Here is a 15,871-nt window from a genome sequence, read left to right as displayed (position 1 = left end):
TGACCTGAAAGCTTCACTTACTGTCAGTTTGGCATCAAGACTGACATAATCAGGAGCTCAAGAATTGGAAATCTTTGGAAAATTGGAGTCTGTTTTGTGGGAAAAACTTAAAACCGTTGTAAGAAAGTTTCTATTTTGTGTAGACTGACACAGACACAAAGATGATGCTGAGCTTAACAACATAAACAAAGACAGCTGAGCAGTACAAATCCTTGACTTTAGTCTCTGTTTTGTGCTGGGAGCAGCAGCTTTGGAGCTGTGGCTGCTACACAAGACATTTCACCTAAATGACCAAAACTTATATATGCAGCTGTTGATCACACATACAGAAGATTCTGCTGACATAGATTTTTACTTTGCAGTATCATCCATGATCAGATGTTATTGTGTTTGGTAGGTTCAAGCAGGGTACACAGTGTAGTAACCAGCTGGTTAACCTCAGACAAACCTAAAGCTTCTTTATCCTGGTGAGATGAGTCAGCCTTTTATTCTGTTAGAAAAACAGAAACACAATGGCGAAAACGAAGACGTGGAAAACTCTGCATGCAAACGTAAAACAGACAGAGGACTTAAATACACTGAAGGGTAATGAGGGAAGTGGAAACACAGCTGACACACATGAACATGACGCCACAGGGGGAGCAAAACTAAACACACTGAACATGGACCACAGGCAACATAATGGGACATGACATGACAACACACGCTTGACAACATGGAACACACAGACATGAAACATGTGACAGACTGGGGAGACATGAAACACAAGAGACACATGAGAACAGTCCATAGAGGACAAGACAGACTGCACAGACAAAGACTCAAAACTAAAGGGAGCTTGATGATAACTAAAAATAACACAACAACTCAACATATCCAAATGTAACCTGATGAAGAAGCAAACCATCAGGAATCTGCTGCATCAATGAACAGTCAGTTAAGTCCTCTTACTCACACTTCTGTGCTTAAACTGATTCCTGCTTGGATGCCACTGATGGATACCGTGCCATCATACTGGTGTTAACAGTGAGGTAGAGTAAAAACAATGTTAACACATCACAACAATGTGTTTTTAAGGCAGGCTGAGAGTTTGTGCAGATACAGCAACATGATGCTGCTCCCACCTCAGAGAACTGGTATTACACAGATGACCACAAAGGTTTGCTTTTCAGGAAAATGGGAACAATGGTAGAGCAACCACATCAGTGCTGGGATAAAGCACTATGTGTGCTCTCTATTTTCTCTTGGTGCCATAGATTTGGGACTTTGTGAGACTCCCTCGGCTGCTACCAGTTTCACATGTTTTGAAAATTCAGAGAATTTCACATAGCGGCTGTTTCTTCTTGCTTTGCCCTAAGCTTGTCCTACTTTCACAGCCCTTAAAATGCTTTATACTTCCTTCCTCTGTTCTCTACCCATGCCTTTACCTCAATCATGCTCATTATCACACAGTTTACTTCTTTAACCACACCGACCAAGACGCTGCAGACAGGCTGAAGATGTTTTGTTCCTCATAACGTCCCTGTGAATCTCAGATCTGTCTGAAACACGTCTCTCTGTAAAGTCATGACTGGTTCATCATTTCTCTCTCTGTGTCAAATATTCACAGGGATGTTGTTGAGATCTCACATGCAGGTGTTTTCATGCATACGTGAAGCTTCAGAGCTCAGTGGATCTGTGAACTGTGCCTCTTTCTTCTGTCCAGGCAACATGAAGTCCTGGCTGCATGCTCACTCTACCTTTGTTTCCTTTGTGTTCTGCTGTAGTTCTTCCCCAAGGCAGCACATGAACAGTGACAGCACAGAAGCAGAAGTTTTGACGCACAACAAAGAACCTGTGACCAGCAAACTCAGCCGGTTAGTGACTCTTAAATATGCACCGTGTTTTTTACATGTTTTGTGTCGCAGCTCTCGTCTGTTTGGCTTCCAGCCTGCAGCTTGCTGGGTTATATTTTTAACAGTGTCTCTCTCCAGAACTAGAGATGAGGGATAGTCAGGTTAATGACCACAGAGGAATCAGTGAGAAAGAGGAGGAGGGTCTAAGCAGTCTAAGACCCTTCAGCTCTGTGGCTCTTTTTATCCTCTTAAAGTTGTTTTTCTATCAATCTGGCCATGTGCTGTGTTACTGCACAGCAGAACAGCGTGGATGGTAATGTAACTGTTGAAGCTAACCGTTGGAGGTCTAAGTCATCATCAGTGATAACCCCAAACAAATCCTAACCCTAAGTTTTGACTTGGAAAATAAATAAATCTTTCTGGTTCGTGTCGGTGAATATTTTCCTCGTCCACCGACTGCCAAGACATGAAAGAACAACTGACCTATTCTGCTAGCAGCAGGTTGGGTTTATCACTGATGCTGACGTCAACCCTCAGACGTTGTGAAGCCCTGTTGGTGCATCCAGCCAACGATGCCGAGATAAACACAGACTGATCTTGAAGATAACAGCGATGATGATCAGAGTATATGGATGTATAAATGTCTGTATCGTCTCCTCAGCTTAACCAAACTTTGTCTGTGTGATGATGTTTGTGCAAAGAATACGAACATCTATATTTTTTTTAAATGATTTATTATAACTTCCACATGTTTGGATTTCTGCATGTATTATGTTCAGTTCATCATCTCGAAGTCTTGAAAATGTAATTTTCTTCTAAGCTTTTGTCAATAATAAAAGAATAAACACATATACACATGTAAAAAATAAATATGTAATAAAAATTCAAACTACTAACAAGATGCTTGAAATGAAGGAACGCGATCAGCAAACACCATTACTCCAAATATAAAACATAAAATGCACACACATCGAAGCCGGCCATATAGCTTTAACAGTGTTCATCTATTTACAGCAAAGAGTATTGATTTGACTATTTAGCATCAGTGAAACCTTTTAAATGTATTCTGCAGAGCGGGCTGTATCCATCGTTCCAACACAACAGCTGCGGATACCAACCAAAGGCAAAAGTAAGTATGCTTAAAAACACTTTTAAACCACTTCATCAGTACACAATACCTCTACACAAACAGTTTTTTCTACCTTTCATCAGGCTGTGAACGCCTCATAGCACACTGACTCCTTGGTTAGGACCAGATTAGCTTGGTATTAAATGATTTTATATAATTGATGTTGAAACCAAGCCTCCCGAGTGTGTGTTTGTGTGTGTGTGTGTGTGTGTGTTTGTGTGTGATGCTGTCCACAAATACACTTTATTCAGTTCAGGTCACTTTTATTTGTATAGCGCCAAATCAGAACAACTCTGAGATCAATAATACAGACAAACCCTGTCGATCATATACAGGATATCTCTGTGTCTCTGAAGCCTGCCTCCTTTATCTTTATATACGTTAGAAACTGTGAGCGATGCATTTACAGTTTCTCATGTATATGTATGAGGCAGGTTTCTGATTTGGTAGCTCGGTCACAAATGGCTGTCCTCCTCTAACCCTCATGTAACTCTACTTAAGCTGCACTAGGAGACATGATGGGCACTCAGGAGTGTGATGTGATTTGAGGAAGACTGTTCTTGACGGTGTGATGTGAGTTAATGTTTTGCTAATAGTTTTCATCCATTAATGATGAAACCAGTCAGTTTGAGTCAAGTCACATATCTCTGCTCATTAAAACATAATAGTACTCATTAAAGCGACAAAGTAACGTGCTCATTAAAACGTTTTTGCACTGAGTAATGAGTACAAGTGGTTTTGCACCCTAAACAGCTGTGTGAGAGATCACTTGCTGTACTTGTGATCTTAGGCTGTAGTCTCTGTTTACACAGCACACTGGCTCTCAGTCTGGGAAAAAAACATTTTTGTACACGCACAAATTTGCAGTAGAGCAGTTTATTTCTGGATGAGGAAGTATAAAAAGTCTTTCCTAACAGACTGGTGTAACATGTGTGGCATCAGTTGAAAAACATAAATTCAACTAGAAAAAGTTGCATTTCCTGCGAAAATGCAGTGTGAATGCCTCGCAGTGGAATCTGCTGGAAACAGCAGAAGTAAAACTATGTGCTGAGAGGAGGTGAAGAAACTGAAAATTCTGCAGGTGAAGAAGCAGAAATTTGTACTGAAAAGAGGTGAAAAAGTTAAACTGTCTGCTGGAAGGAAATGTTGCCATGAGCGGGATTCGAACCCGGGCCTCCTGGTGTCACAGCTACTCATCTCACTGAGCCAAACTGGTTCTCAGGTAACTGATAACAGGTGAAGAAACTGAAAATTCTGCTGAAAACAGTTTAAAAAAAAGTTGAAGAAATTGTTGCCATAAGCGGGATTCGAACCCGGGCCTCCCGCTCTGAGAACGGCTGCTCATCTCACTGAGCTAAAACACGGCTCAGCCCGGCAAGCCAAACTAGTGATCACACTGATAATATGGTCCTATTCAGCAAAATGGGCCAGAAAATGGCACAAAAAGTATAACAGTTATGAGCACCAAAAGATATAGCAGGAATTAGCGGAAGGAGAAGAACAGTTTAAAGTTTGAATGGTGAAAATCGGCTGAAAACTGAGGGAGGAGTTAACCAGCAAAGGTCCGAGCAGCTAGAATAAGGTAGAAGAAAGAGAAACAGGATCTCAATAGTGTGAATGAGTTTGTTATTGGACTCCATTTTTAGACATTTCTTGTTAAGTCAGGTTTGGGAATCAGGCGTCATCACTGACACGACGCTGGCTGGTTCTACCCTGAGCGCAGTCTCCAGCGCCATCCAGCTGTGTCACCTGCCAAAGGCCCTGTAACATACTGAAGGATGCTTCACCCTGCGAAGACAATGGGCGCGGTTATATCACATTCCTGCTTTGATGCTGCCTCTGGAGCTGATCCCACACAAAGCACTGCTTGCATCATACGACAGTTCCAGCAGAAGTGGAAGTAGAGGGTTTCAAAAGTGTCCCAGAAATAACATGGGGTTATTTTTGAATTAAAGATACATGAAGCTGCACAGAGCAGGTGAGGAGACGGAGGGATGGCATGTAGAGTCTGCTCAAACTTCACAGAGACTGAACGTTTACTCTGGAAACACTGCCGGCTTGAACTGACCCACCCAATCTGTTCTTTGTTATAATTTATCCTTATTTTTTCATATTCATATGTACTGAAAGTGTTAAACACCAAACGGCAGCAACAAGATTCCTTCACTTTCTGCCAAAACCTCGATTTTGATTTCACTGAAAACAATGAAATTACGATGGAATATCCAGGCCAGCTGATCTCTCTCCACAAAGAGCTAACAAAGCAACTGAACTGTTTTCAGACAAAGGTTTCAAGGTTGCATTAAAGCAGATATAACCCATCCCCTGCTCTCTGACAGATGATTATTGGCATGCAGCCTATTCATACCTGACTGAGCAGTAACATTCAGACTGGAGGCAGAAACCAGAACGCTGCTGCTAGTCTGGCTGCAGTCTGTGTATTTGTAGGCAGTCCGAGTCAGGCCGTGATTGTTTGGAGACACTTTTGCCTCTGACCAGGCGACTTGTGCAGTCATCTTGTGATGGTTGCATGCTCAGACTCTTGGTAATGAAATTGTTGCCATAACTACTTGAATCACCGAATCCAAAAAGATTCAGTGCAGCCACTGATGTTTCCTGGCTGAAAGCAGGTTGCTGTGCTGTTTTTACTACAGTGTGACTGAACCATGAAAGCACACAGTAGTTATTTTGAACAGGTGATCATCGTGTTTGCTGTCATTGTTTCTCCAGATGGGAAAAGAGCCAAAAGATGAGCGAAACAGAAAAGGAGAGAGAAAAAGGTAATGCACACACACAGTATCGAGGGCTTAACTTGTAGGACCTGACTGAATGATGTCTGATTCCTTCACTCAAACATTTCGCTCCACACAGAGCTGAACGTGTACCTGACAAGTCTGTGTGAAAGACAGAGAAGAGACTCAAAAAGACTCTTTTCTTCTCTGACACATTTCCTCCGACTCGCTCTGCCTGCACTCGTTCTAGCATGCTGGGAGTCGTGGCCGTGGCTTCCTCTTCTGTCAGCACCTCTGTGCTTGTGTTTCTTTGGGATGTTGCATGTTTTCACTTGGCAGCAGGTTTGTGTGTTAGATGAATACGACCCAGTTGTTGCTGTCAGTTATTAAAGATAAGATAAGATAAGATAACCTTTATTAGTCCCATCATTAATAACAATAATAACTGCTAATACAGGAGTGTTATTCATGAAAAATGCCAGTTGAGAGTGAGCTGCTGCATAGGGACACATTCATATTTCCACTGGTCACGTGTTTTAAAATGGACTGATTCTTATTCTGCACTCAGAGCTTTATACAACACGCCACATTCAGCCACACAAGCACAGTCTTCTACGCTTTAAGTGCTTCTAGCTAACATTCACACACTGTGGATGGACGCATCACAGAGGGGGGTCGTGCTCATGCAGACTGAGGGAGCCAGGGATCGAACCACCAACCTTCTAATTGACCTCCTGACCTACAGCTACGCCGCTACACCTACTGAATTGCCAGAAATTTGGATATCATGTATCCCATTGTTTGTGGTATTTTTACATCAACCATATGCTCAGCATCTGCTTCAGAAAAAACAGAGGCAACAAAAGTCTGTACAAATTGTGTAGTTCCAAAAACACCTGAAGAAGAATGTCACACTGACAAAAGGTCAGGAAGAGGATTTCCTGTAAAAAGACTGGACAACAAATAAAAATAGGGAGGGATTACTCACGTTCAGTAATGAAAAAATAATGCATCCCAACAGTTATTCTACAAATAAGTTCTCTTTCATGAGCCACAGCGAACCATGTGATTAAAAGGAATGATGTTGTGGGGTTAGCAACGCTTCCACATCCAACCCTCTGTCGCTGTTCATAGTTCAGCCAGGAAGACAAAAATCCATTTACTGTAAACAAAGGCAGGAAATCCCAGCATCTTCACCAGGAAGAGTGTGACTCTGCTCTGCAGTCTGACGATTCCAAATTTGTCACAACTCCTCTGTGATTAAGAGGAATCCAGCACTCTGCAAACATGTCCCAGCGTTTTACTCTGAAATGAACACATTTAGTTTAATGTGATGCAAAACAGTAACCATCAGTGAATGTGACTCTATGGCTGCTGCAGACTGTAAAACACTAGCCTCAGTTTCAGGTGCAGCACAGTGGATGTTCAACACGTGAGGCTCGGCTTTGTCCTGTTGTCGTTCCGTTTGTTTTAATGAAATGTGACTCCAGGCTTTCTTTCTTGCGTACATGCATACATCTGCTTTCATCCATACGCACACACGCAGCTCCCATAAGGGTCAGACAGGCTGACTGCATCAAACTGAAGAGTTCAATGGACCAAGTGACGTGTGCGAGTGTTTGTGTGTTTGTGTGTCCTCTTTCTACCTTTTCTCCTCTCTTGTGTCGTAAGACTGAATCTTATTTTCTCTGGTTTACTTAATTCTTTCCCTCGGCTAAATTCATTTAATTCACAGTGTGTGTTTGGTTTTGTTGTGTGTGTGCGACTGTGTGTGTGTTGTTTTTGATTTGTCTTACAGCTACAAACGCTCTTAGAGGTTTTTGAAGTCTGCTCGCTTTCTCTCCCCCTCCTTTCACTCACTCTTTGCACCCCTCTCTCTCTTTCTGTCTCACTCTCTCTCACACACACACACACACACACACACACACACACACACACACACACACACACACACACACACACACACACACACACACTAAGCCTAACATAACTGGATTAGGACTCAGCTACTAAAGAGAGAGGGAGTGAAAGCAAGTATTGAGGTCAACCTAATAAACATTCATCTCATATCTCGGCTTAGACAGACACACACCAACCAACTGTTTCACCCAGTAACAACTCTGAACAGTTTTCATGGGGATGTTCAATATAATGATGATCCTTTGTGGCGTTATCTAATCACTCCGCTACTGCACTGTAGCCACAGAGTGGCTGATCCCTGTTTGCTTCATAATTTCCATTAGAACAGAAAATGCCAGCTATCACTACAAACATGACTCAGTAAATATACCAATTATCCATGTAATAAAACAATTATTGTGTCACAGCACTGAAGCTGTTGTTTGTGATGCTGCTCAGGTGTTTCTAATATTCTGACCCTCGTGGATGTAATTTACTGCCCGTACATGTTTTTTGTACGGACACGATGATACGATGTTTGGTTGTTTATGCAGATGCTTTCTGTAGCGTGACAATGAAGCTGTGATTTTGTGTTTGCGTTCTCTCTCTGTCTCGTAGAAATGTTAATGGATTGTGTGAAGAACAAGGACTTGAAGAAGGTAAGTACTGATAAGTGCTTGCAGATTTATTTATTAGTCCGCAGCTAACTTAAGGAAGTTGCATGGAAACACGTTCCTCTGAGACACCTCTCTCACACCTTTCGCATCCTTTCCATGTGTTAACAGCTAACAGTAGGATTAACATCTCACTGTGATGCATTTAGACTTTAATTACAAATTTAGTTTGTCATCGTGTTAAAAAAGCCTTTCTGTTAACGTTTATCTCGCCTGTATATCACCTGCAGCTGCAGGAGCTGCACCTGAGGGGAGCAGACCTCACGGTCCTGGACCAGTCAGGGTGGAGCTTGCTACACCATGCTGTTAGTACAGGAAGCAAGGACATGGTGCGCTACATCCTTGACAATGGTAACAGAAAAGCATCGAGTGGAGATGAAGATCTAGTATTTACAGTCATGAAAAACATGCTGGTGCAGTTCTGTCAGGCTGTGGCAGAGCTCCATCCATCCATCCATCCGTCTGTTCGTCTTTTTCTATTTGTCAAGTCGGTGGGATCAGCTCACAGCGCTATGACTGTGAAAATACTGCCACCACTGTTGCTAATAATGAGATGATACTGCAAACTGAAGGTTAAAAAACCAGTTTGCATAGTTGGATGAACCCCGTGTCTCTACAGTCACTCCTCCTTCTCTGTTTTCCAGCACCAAGTGAGCTGATTGATGTCACTGAAAAGCTACAGTGAGTATGTGAAACATTTAGATGTTACAGTAGGAACAAATAACTTGAGGCGATTTGTTTTGGGCTGCATGTTAACACTAGTCTTAGAATAATAACGAGGTTTGTGTGTTCTCTATCTGAAATAAACTGACTGTATTCAAGCTTTGATGATGATGCCAATGAGCTCTGGTCTCTTTCTGTTGCCTGGCATTCCAACAAGTGTAGAAAACATTAAAGAGAATAAACATAAAAGCCAAACAGAATCAGCTGGGTGCCTCTTCATCAGCTGTGTTTCACTCCCAGCATACATGAAATACAGCTCGCTCTCTTCTTTTCTCTCTGGTGCTGCATCGTGGACCACCAGTGGGGAAACGGTTCTTCATCAGGCTGCGTCGCTGTGTCACAGGACTATCTGTCATTATCTGGTGGAAGCAGGAGCCTCACTCATGAAAACAGACCTGCTGGTAGGTTCAGTAGCATTTACAGTTCTCCACGACTCTGTTAAACAAAAAGGAAACGCCCTCCTTCTTTGTCAGTGTCAAATTGCTTTTTATACTTGCAGACGGACTCCTGATTCATGTGGCTCACAATGACAGAACTACATACAAACAGTATTTCTGCCCTCGTTACTGGATATACTGAGTATCACCGATGCTGGCTGCAAAATGGAGATGTCCAAAAGTTACTTGACGATGTTTCAGTCACAGAGATAAAATTAGTGGGTTGTAGATTTTCCCATAAAGACGTATACTGGCACAGTCTGCTCTTCTGGGTAAATAAGTGACTCACCCCTCTCTTAAGCTTTAGGCATGACTAAAGCTTAAGAGAGGTCGGGTGATGCAAGAAGACGGTGCTGAAGCACACAGGTGAATGTACAACGAAGTGGTTTAAAAGGAAGAAAACTGCATGTTGTGACCAATCTGTGCAGAAATCCTTTCAAAGCTTCACACACATTTTGTTCCATTTTGTCTTTCTCAGCCCCGGAGTACGTCGAGTCTTCTTTACTTTAATCGTTTCAGCGAAGGAGCACAATCCACACAGCTAGAATTTGCCTTTTCAGAGAATAAAGCACCAACACAAATGTGTAGTGAACAACACGTATGTGGAGAACGTGTCAGAAACACTCGCTCAGGAAGCATTTCAGAGGGGAGCTGATGAACGACTGCACATTTTGGTGAATGCAGTGCAAAAATGGCACTATTGCAGTGGCTTTAGCACATGTTTGTGTTCTGGTCTCAAATGTTTCTCTTTTAGTTTTTCTATGGAGGTTTTAACTGCATAGGAAAAGCTCTTAACTCACTGGACTCAGCAATGACCTAGATACTGAGGGGAGGAGAGGGGGGAGGAAACAAGAGAAGTTTTAACATTCACCATAAAGTACTTTGTTTCATCTTAAAACGTCTCTGCACTTGGACTCTCTCCCGCTTGGCTCTGGCTCTTCCTGGAGCGTAAACCCTACCCATGGCTCGACCACTGTTATGGTTGTGGTTAGGACTGGGCGGTGCATCGAGTTTTTAAATATATCGATATCTTTTTATATGAGATGTGACAATATTGTTTATGTCGATGTAGTCTGTTACGTTATAATTATACTTGTGGAGCTGCAAGTTTGCCTCTTTCGTCCACTTTTGTCTCCACGCTGCGTTACTCTGCCTCTCCCCCCCCCATCGCTTCACCTGCAGGCAGCGACAGGACGGACACGGCAGCTATCACAGAGGAGCTGCTCGGCAAACAGAAAACATTTGAAGATTATTAGTTTAGTGCTGCAGTGCTACTCTAAAATGACGTTAACGCCGTAACTGCATTAACCCGACAAATCTCCGTTAACGAGTTACCGCAGGTCGCCCGTGCGTGGGGCTGCACGGCCGTGCAGGTAGCACTACCAGTATTTTCACCATTTACAACAGCAACAAAAGTGCAAAATGAAGAGTGTGTGAAACAAGCTGCATCCCAGACCGTCTCCCAGCATCCTGCCCCGAAACAAACCACCTTACAAAACTCGTATACCGTATTTTTCGGACACTCACACTAAAATCCTTTAATTTTCTCAAAAATCATCAGTGCGCCTTATGCATGAGTTCTGGTTGTGCTTACTGACCGCAAACCGATTTTATGTACACGGCGCTCAGCAATCTGTCAAAAATGTTTTGGTACGACTTTGCTACGAAGCTGCAGCGCTTGATGGATTGTTGGAGCATTACAGCTACCGTAGTCAGGAGCGGAGTGATACGTACTGTGCTTCAGCGTAATGTTACCGTACTGTGTGCGTATAAGGGCCACAAATGGCAGCTGTAAGAGACACGGTTACAAAGAGGGTTTCAAACTCCAGGCTGTCAGTCACGCAGTAGAACAGCAGCTCATTACACTCGGCGTCTGTTAGTTTACATTTTGACTGCACGATTGTGATGTTTTTGTTGTGCACAAAAACAACATAGTTTTATTTTATTTATGGAGCATTATTATTTAACAAATGCTGATCATTTATATAAGTTTTGCACGTACATCTGCGCTGCATGTTAATAAAACTGCCTATGTGAGATCTGGGACACAGCTTTGACTAAACTCTCGTTTTGTTCGTACTTTATGGTTTTAAATAAATATTGAGATATATATCGTATATCCAGCTAAAGATCGAGATATGAATTTGGGCCATATCGCCCAGCCCTAGTTGCGGTCATATTTTTTTACCATATATTGTAATTAAGTAAATAGATTTATGTCCCAACAACATGAATACGACACAAATGAAGCACCCACACTGTAAAGCAGCTTCTATCCTCAGTTCTTTGGTTTTCAGTGCACTGCCGAGTCTTGATTGGTGAGCTGGTTGCTCTGTGTTGGGCCGCCTCCGACACAGGGAAGCAAATGAGAAACGTTCCTAAAAAGCTTCGTTTTCTGCGTTTACATTTCTTTGTATGCAATGCAACATTTCAGAAACTGGGAGGAACCTGTACAGTGAAGGCAGCATTACTGAGCAGCATTAAACACACAGTTTTGTTTCTTTGTTTTGATCATGTAAACAGTTTAATGCAAACCAAGTTTAGTGGGCTAACACAAAGCTCTTTGTCATGCAAAAATATTCATTTTTGAGTGTAATGTCTCTTTTTCAGGGTGATACTCCTAAGAACAGGGCGGAGAAGGCTGAAGATGCTGAACTGGCAGCGTACCTGGAGAACAGACAGCATTACCAGATGATACAGAGAGAGGATCAGGAGACGGCTGTCTAAGATATTGGAACTCTCCTTGAACTGGACATGGATGAAGGTTTTTTTCTCCTTCCTCATATTGACCAGACACAACGTGTTTAATGCCTTTGTGCGAGCTGAACTGGACACAGGTCCCAGTTTACTGCTGACAGCCCTCAAAAACAGGTGGAGAGTGAAGCTGTGCCAAACGTGGTTTAAATAGCAGGGCTGGCGTTAACTGCGGTGAAGCGACGCACATTTTCAGAAGTTTATTAAGTCGTTTTGATATTTTGATGTTAAATAGCTTAGTAAGAATAATAATATTGATTTAGAAATTTTGTGAAATTCTCTGACTTGGAACATCAGTTTGGGGGATTGCGGGGTGGGTGGGGCTTTGAAGAGTCATGTTCATATGGTAATGATTTACTTTATTTCTTATGATTATTAAATACACAGCAAACACAAAACCTAAAACTGTCAGAAGCTACAGACACTGTATGTGTATAGATCACACAGGATGCAGACTGATGATTAAAAAGTTAAATGTCCTGCTGATGCGTTCAAGGCCAAAGTTCTTTGTAGTAAAATACACATGTGACTAATAAACATCCGAATCACTAGCTGGATAAAAACCACACACACTTTGTAGACGCATATTGTGACCTGATGTTAACAGGATACAAAGCATGAAGAAATTAAACATTTTCCAGTGTCGAATTCTTTCATTTTTTTAAAATTCATTTGGATTTGAATATTGAAAGACACAGAAAACTTTTACATCTACCAAATTCACAGATGTGTGTTAGGACGGCACGTTCAACATGTCCAACATCCTCCGCTTTAACATTTATTGAATGTCCAACAAGGACACTGAGAGCAGAGCAGCCTCGGCCTCGCAGGGCTGGATACTGGTGAAAAGAAGAGTTGGTCAAAACCACAAGTGTTCATCCTCTTGGGACCATGAATACCTCCAGTTCATTTTATCAAGGTTATTGGCGTCATCAGTATAAATGCTGTTAGATTAATACTTGAACTAAGCCTTAAAATATTTTCCAGTTCTGTGCTTTTGTTTCATAAATGATGGTGATATGTTCATTTATAGCCACAAAACTCAAACTGGTGGCACTACCCTCGTGATTCCTCTTGAATAATTTCAGCACAAATAACCACACGTATTGAATGGACGTAACAGTGGATTGGCAGACGCATGCTGCTGCTGTAGTAGGTGGCACAGGAAGTGCTGTGCGTGTCGCAGACGTCAGTACCCCAACAGAACCTGCAGGAAACCACCAATGAGTCGAGGCTTTACTGGAGACGCAGTCCTTTCCAGGTTTAACGCGCAGAACTGATGTGTGTTGTTTGCACATTGTCACCACTGCTGTGATCGTGGTTTGGTAGAACACACAACACTGACTGTTATTATAAGACATGGATCATAAGGCCCTAAATATTCAACACATCTAGAATTAAAGCCTTCACGTCTTTGATCATTCCTGTTAATAAAGTTGATTCACCACCTGCATGTCTGCCAAAACCATTGACTGAAAAAACTGTGATTAGAGTGGTTTTTCATTCAGTGACTGTGGGGCAGGTGTTATATTAAAGTATAATAATGTCAAATTAGATCAAATCGATTTAAGTTAAATAAATCTAATTAGATATAACAGATGGAGCAATTAAGAAATATATTTTGGAATATTTACATCTGTAACATTGATTTCATCAGCGGTTTGCGACTGCAAATGAAGACGTAGCTCATCGAGAGCTTCCTTAGTTTCATCTTTATTATTGTTTCTGTGTATTTTAAAGTGCAGTAACTATTAGGCCGTCCCCTAACAAAGAAAAGAAGGTGTTGTTTTTAAATGTTTTAAATGAATGAGTAATTACACGTTGGCACAGTGATGCAGTAGTCAGCACGGGAGCAGCATAGAGATCAAGAAAATTCGTGTTTTTTGTTTATGTATGAAGACAAAAGATCAAAATTTAAAATGACTCTAAACGTGGTGAGGACATCTACAAGCAACAAATAAACATGTCACCACTCATTACATGGCTCTTTGATTGATTTTAGTTTTACGTCCAGACTTTCCAGCAATACTAAAATATTTGAACAGGAAACAGGAAGAATTACAAAATAAAGTTTTTCACACTGCTTTGACATGAAGTAAATATGTGCAGAAACCTGTCTATTTTAATGTTAGTTTACTTTTGGGGGATTTCAGTGACTTTGTCAAAGTGTATGATAGAATTTACTGTACAAAGTTTAGACCCGAGCGCAGCACCTACTGAATCCTTTCAAACCAAAAGTCTGTGCCCAAGTTTACGGACTTTTTTGTTTTGCCTGTAACTTCCAGCATTTGAGCTTTTTTGATGTCTTAAGGTTTCTTTGCATTGGAATTCTTGTGATGTAAAGTTAGGATTTGTTTTTCAATCATCTGTTGCCAATGTTGTTTTTTTTCAAGGCAATTCTTTGTTCAAACATTTGTATGAAATAGTTTAAATCGCAATTATCAACAATTATGTGTTTTTATCTTTCATTATCTCCGCATGTACTAATTGGTTTTAACTCCAGTTTGTTTTTGAGAGGAATGTAAAGATAATAAAACAAAGAGGTAGTTTGTTTTTTCATGGTGTCTTTTGCTTTTTATGCATGTAAAAGTACACCCAAAAAGCCATTAAAGTTTTTCAATTTCTTCCTGCTCACGAGTGATGATATTTACACAAAAACATTTCATATTCAAACTTTTATTATAAATGCATGTAAATATCAGATTGCGAATGCCTTGAAGCTGTGGACTGACAAAAATGTATTGTTTGTTGCCAAGTTTAATGGCCTCTCCACATGCTTTCTAACTCTACCATTGCTCCTACGATCTGATTTTCAGACGCTAGGATAGAAGGATGCGCTCTGCCAGGTGAATACAAATGCAGTCCCTGCATGCCAGCCTGCTCGTGTGATACTTGACTCTCTGATGCAGAGATGTTATTTATTTTGTGAAGGAGTCAAACTCATTCAGTTTGTAAGCACACAATAATTCAAATATCTGAAAGATTCACTTGAAATTTGATTTGCATCGTTTCTGGTTTCAGCTGTTGGACTGGAGATGTCAGAGTCCAGTAAGCAACAAGTCAACTTTCTCTTTTTTACCAGTTTCCCTGGTTGCTGTTACTGAAGTCACCGTTACATACACAACATTAAATAAACAGAAAAGGGTGCAAACAAAACTAGATTGCATGTCCATTTCACACTGGACACTGTGGACCAGCGTGTCGATTACATGCTTTGCTGTGATATCGTTTAACAGGAGTTGTCAAATGTTAATCCTGGCATGCCCAGCATGGGGGTCACTGTTGTTGACCCTCCGTGTCTTTCAGAGCTCCTCTCTCAGAATGTTCTAGAGCTCCCTCTTCCTCACGCAGTATAGCTACAGCTATCACTGCAGCCGTTGTCTTCTGCTTGTGCAGCGCTTCTATGTCTGGTTGGTTTGTAAATGACCTGTATTTGTACAGCGCTTTTCTAGTCCCTAAGGACCCCAAAGCGCTTTGCACAACCAGTCATCCACCCATTCACACATCTACCCATGCCATCACCATTCACACCGGTGATGGCAGCTACATTGTAGCCACCCTGGGGCGCACTGACAGAGGTGAGGCTGCCGGACACTGGCACCACCGGGCCCTCTGACCACCACCAGTAGGCAACGGGTGAAGTGTCTTGCACAAGGACACAATGACCGAGACTGTCCAAGCCGGGGCT

The 15,871-nt window shown here is 41.7% G+C and overlaps 1 protein-coding gene across 8 annotated transcripts in view; it reads left to right on the top strand.

Annotated features, from left to right (window-relative positions):
- LOC113015958 (diacylglycerol kinase zeta-like) overlaps positions 1-14,742 on the top strand; it is an 89,002-nt gene extending 74,260 nt beyond the window's left edge. For all 8 annotated transcript variants that reach the window (XM_026158349.1, XM_026158347.1, XM_026158346.1 and 5 more), the window contains 8 exons: positions 1,767-1,856; positions 2,908-2,964; positions 5,695-5,744; positions 8,214-8,254; positions 8,500-8,620; positions 8,914-8,950; positions 9,294-9,393; positions 12,040-14,742. In XM_026158349.1, coding sequence (XP_026014134.1) covers positions 1,767-1,856; positions 2,908-2,964; positions 5,695-5,744; positions 8,214-8,254; positions 8,500-8,620; positions 8,914-8,950; positions 9,294-9,393; positions 12,040-12,156 — 613 coding nt within the window. In that variant the 3' untranslated portion in view covers positions 12,157-14,742. The remainder of the gene's footprint in view (positions 1-1,766; positions 1,857-2,907; positions 2,965-5,694; positions 5,745-8,213; positions 8,255-8,499; positions 8,621-8,913; positions 8,951-9,293; positions 9,394-12,039) is intronic.
- Positions 14,743-15,871: the final 1,129 nt, after the last annotated feature.

This window comes from Astatotilapia calliptera, chromosome 23 (assembly GCF_900246225.1).
Source record: "Astatotilapia calliptera chromosome 23, fAstCal1.2, whole genome shotgun sequence".
Lineage (NCBI taxonomy): Eukaryota > Metazoa > Chordata > Actinopteri > Cichliformes > Cichlidae > Astatotilapia > Astatotilapia calliptera.
This window is presented reverse-complemented; position numbering and strand designations above follow the sequence as displayed.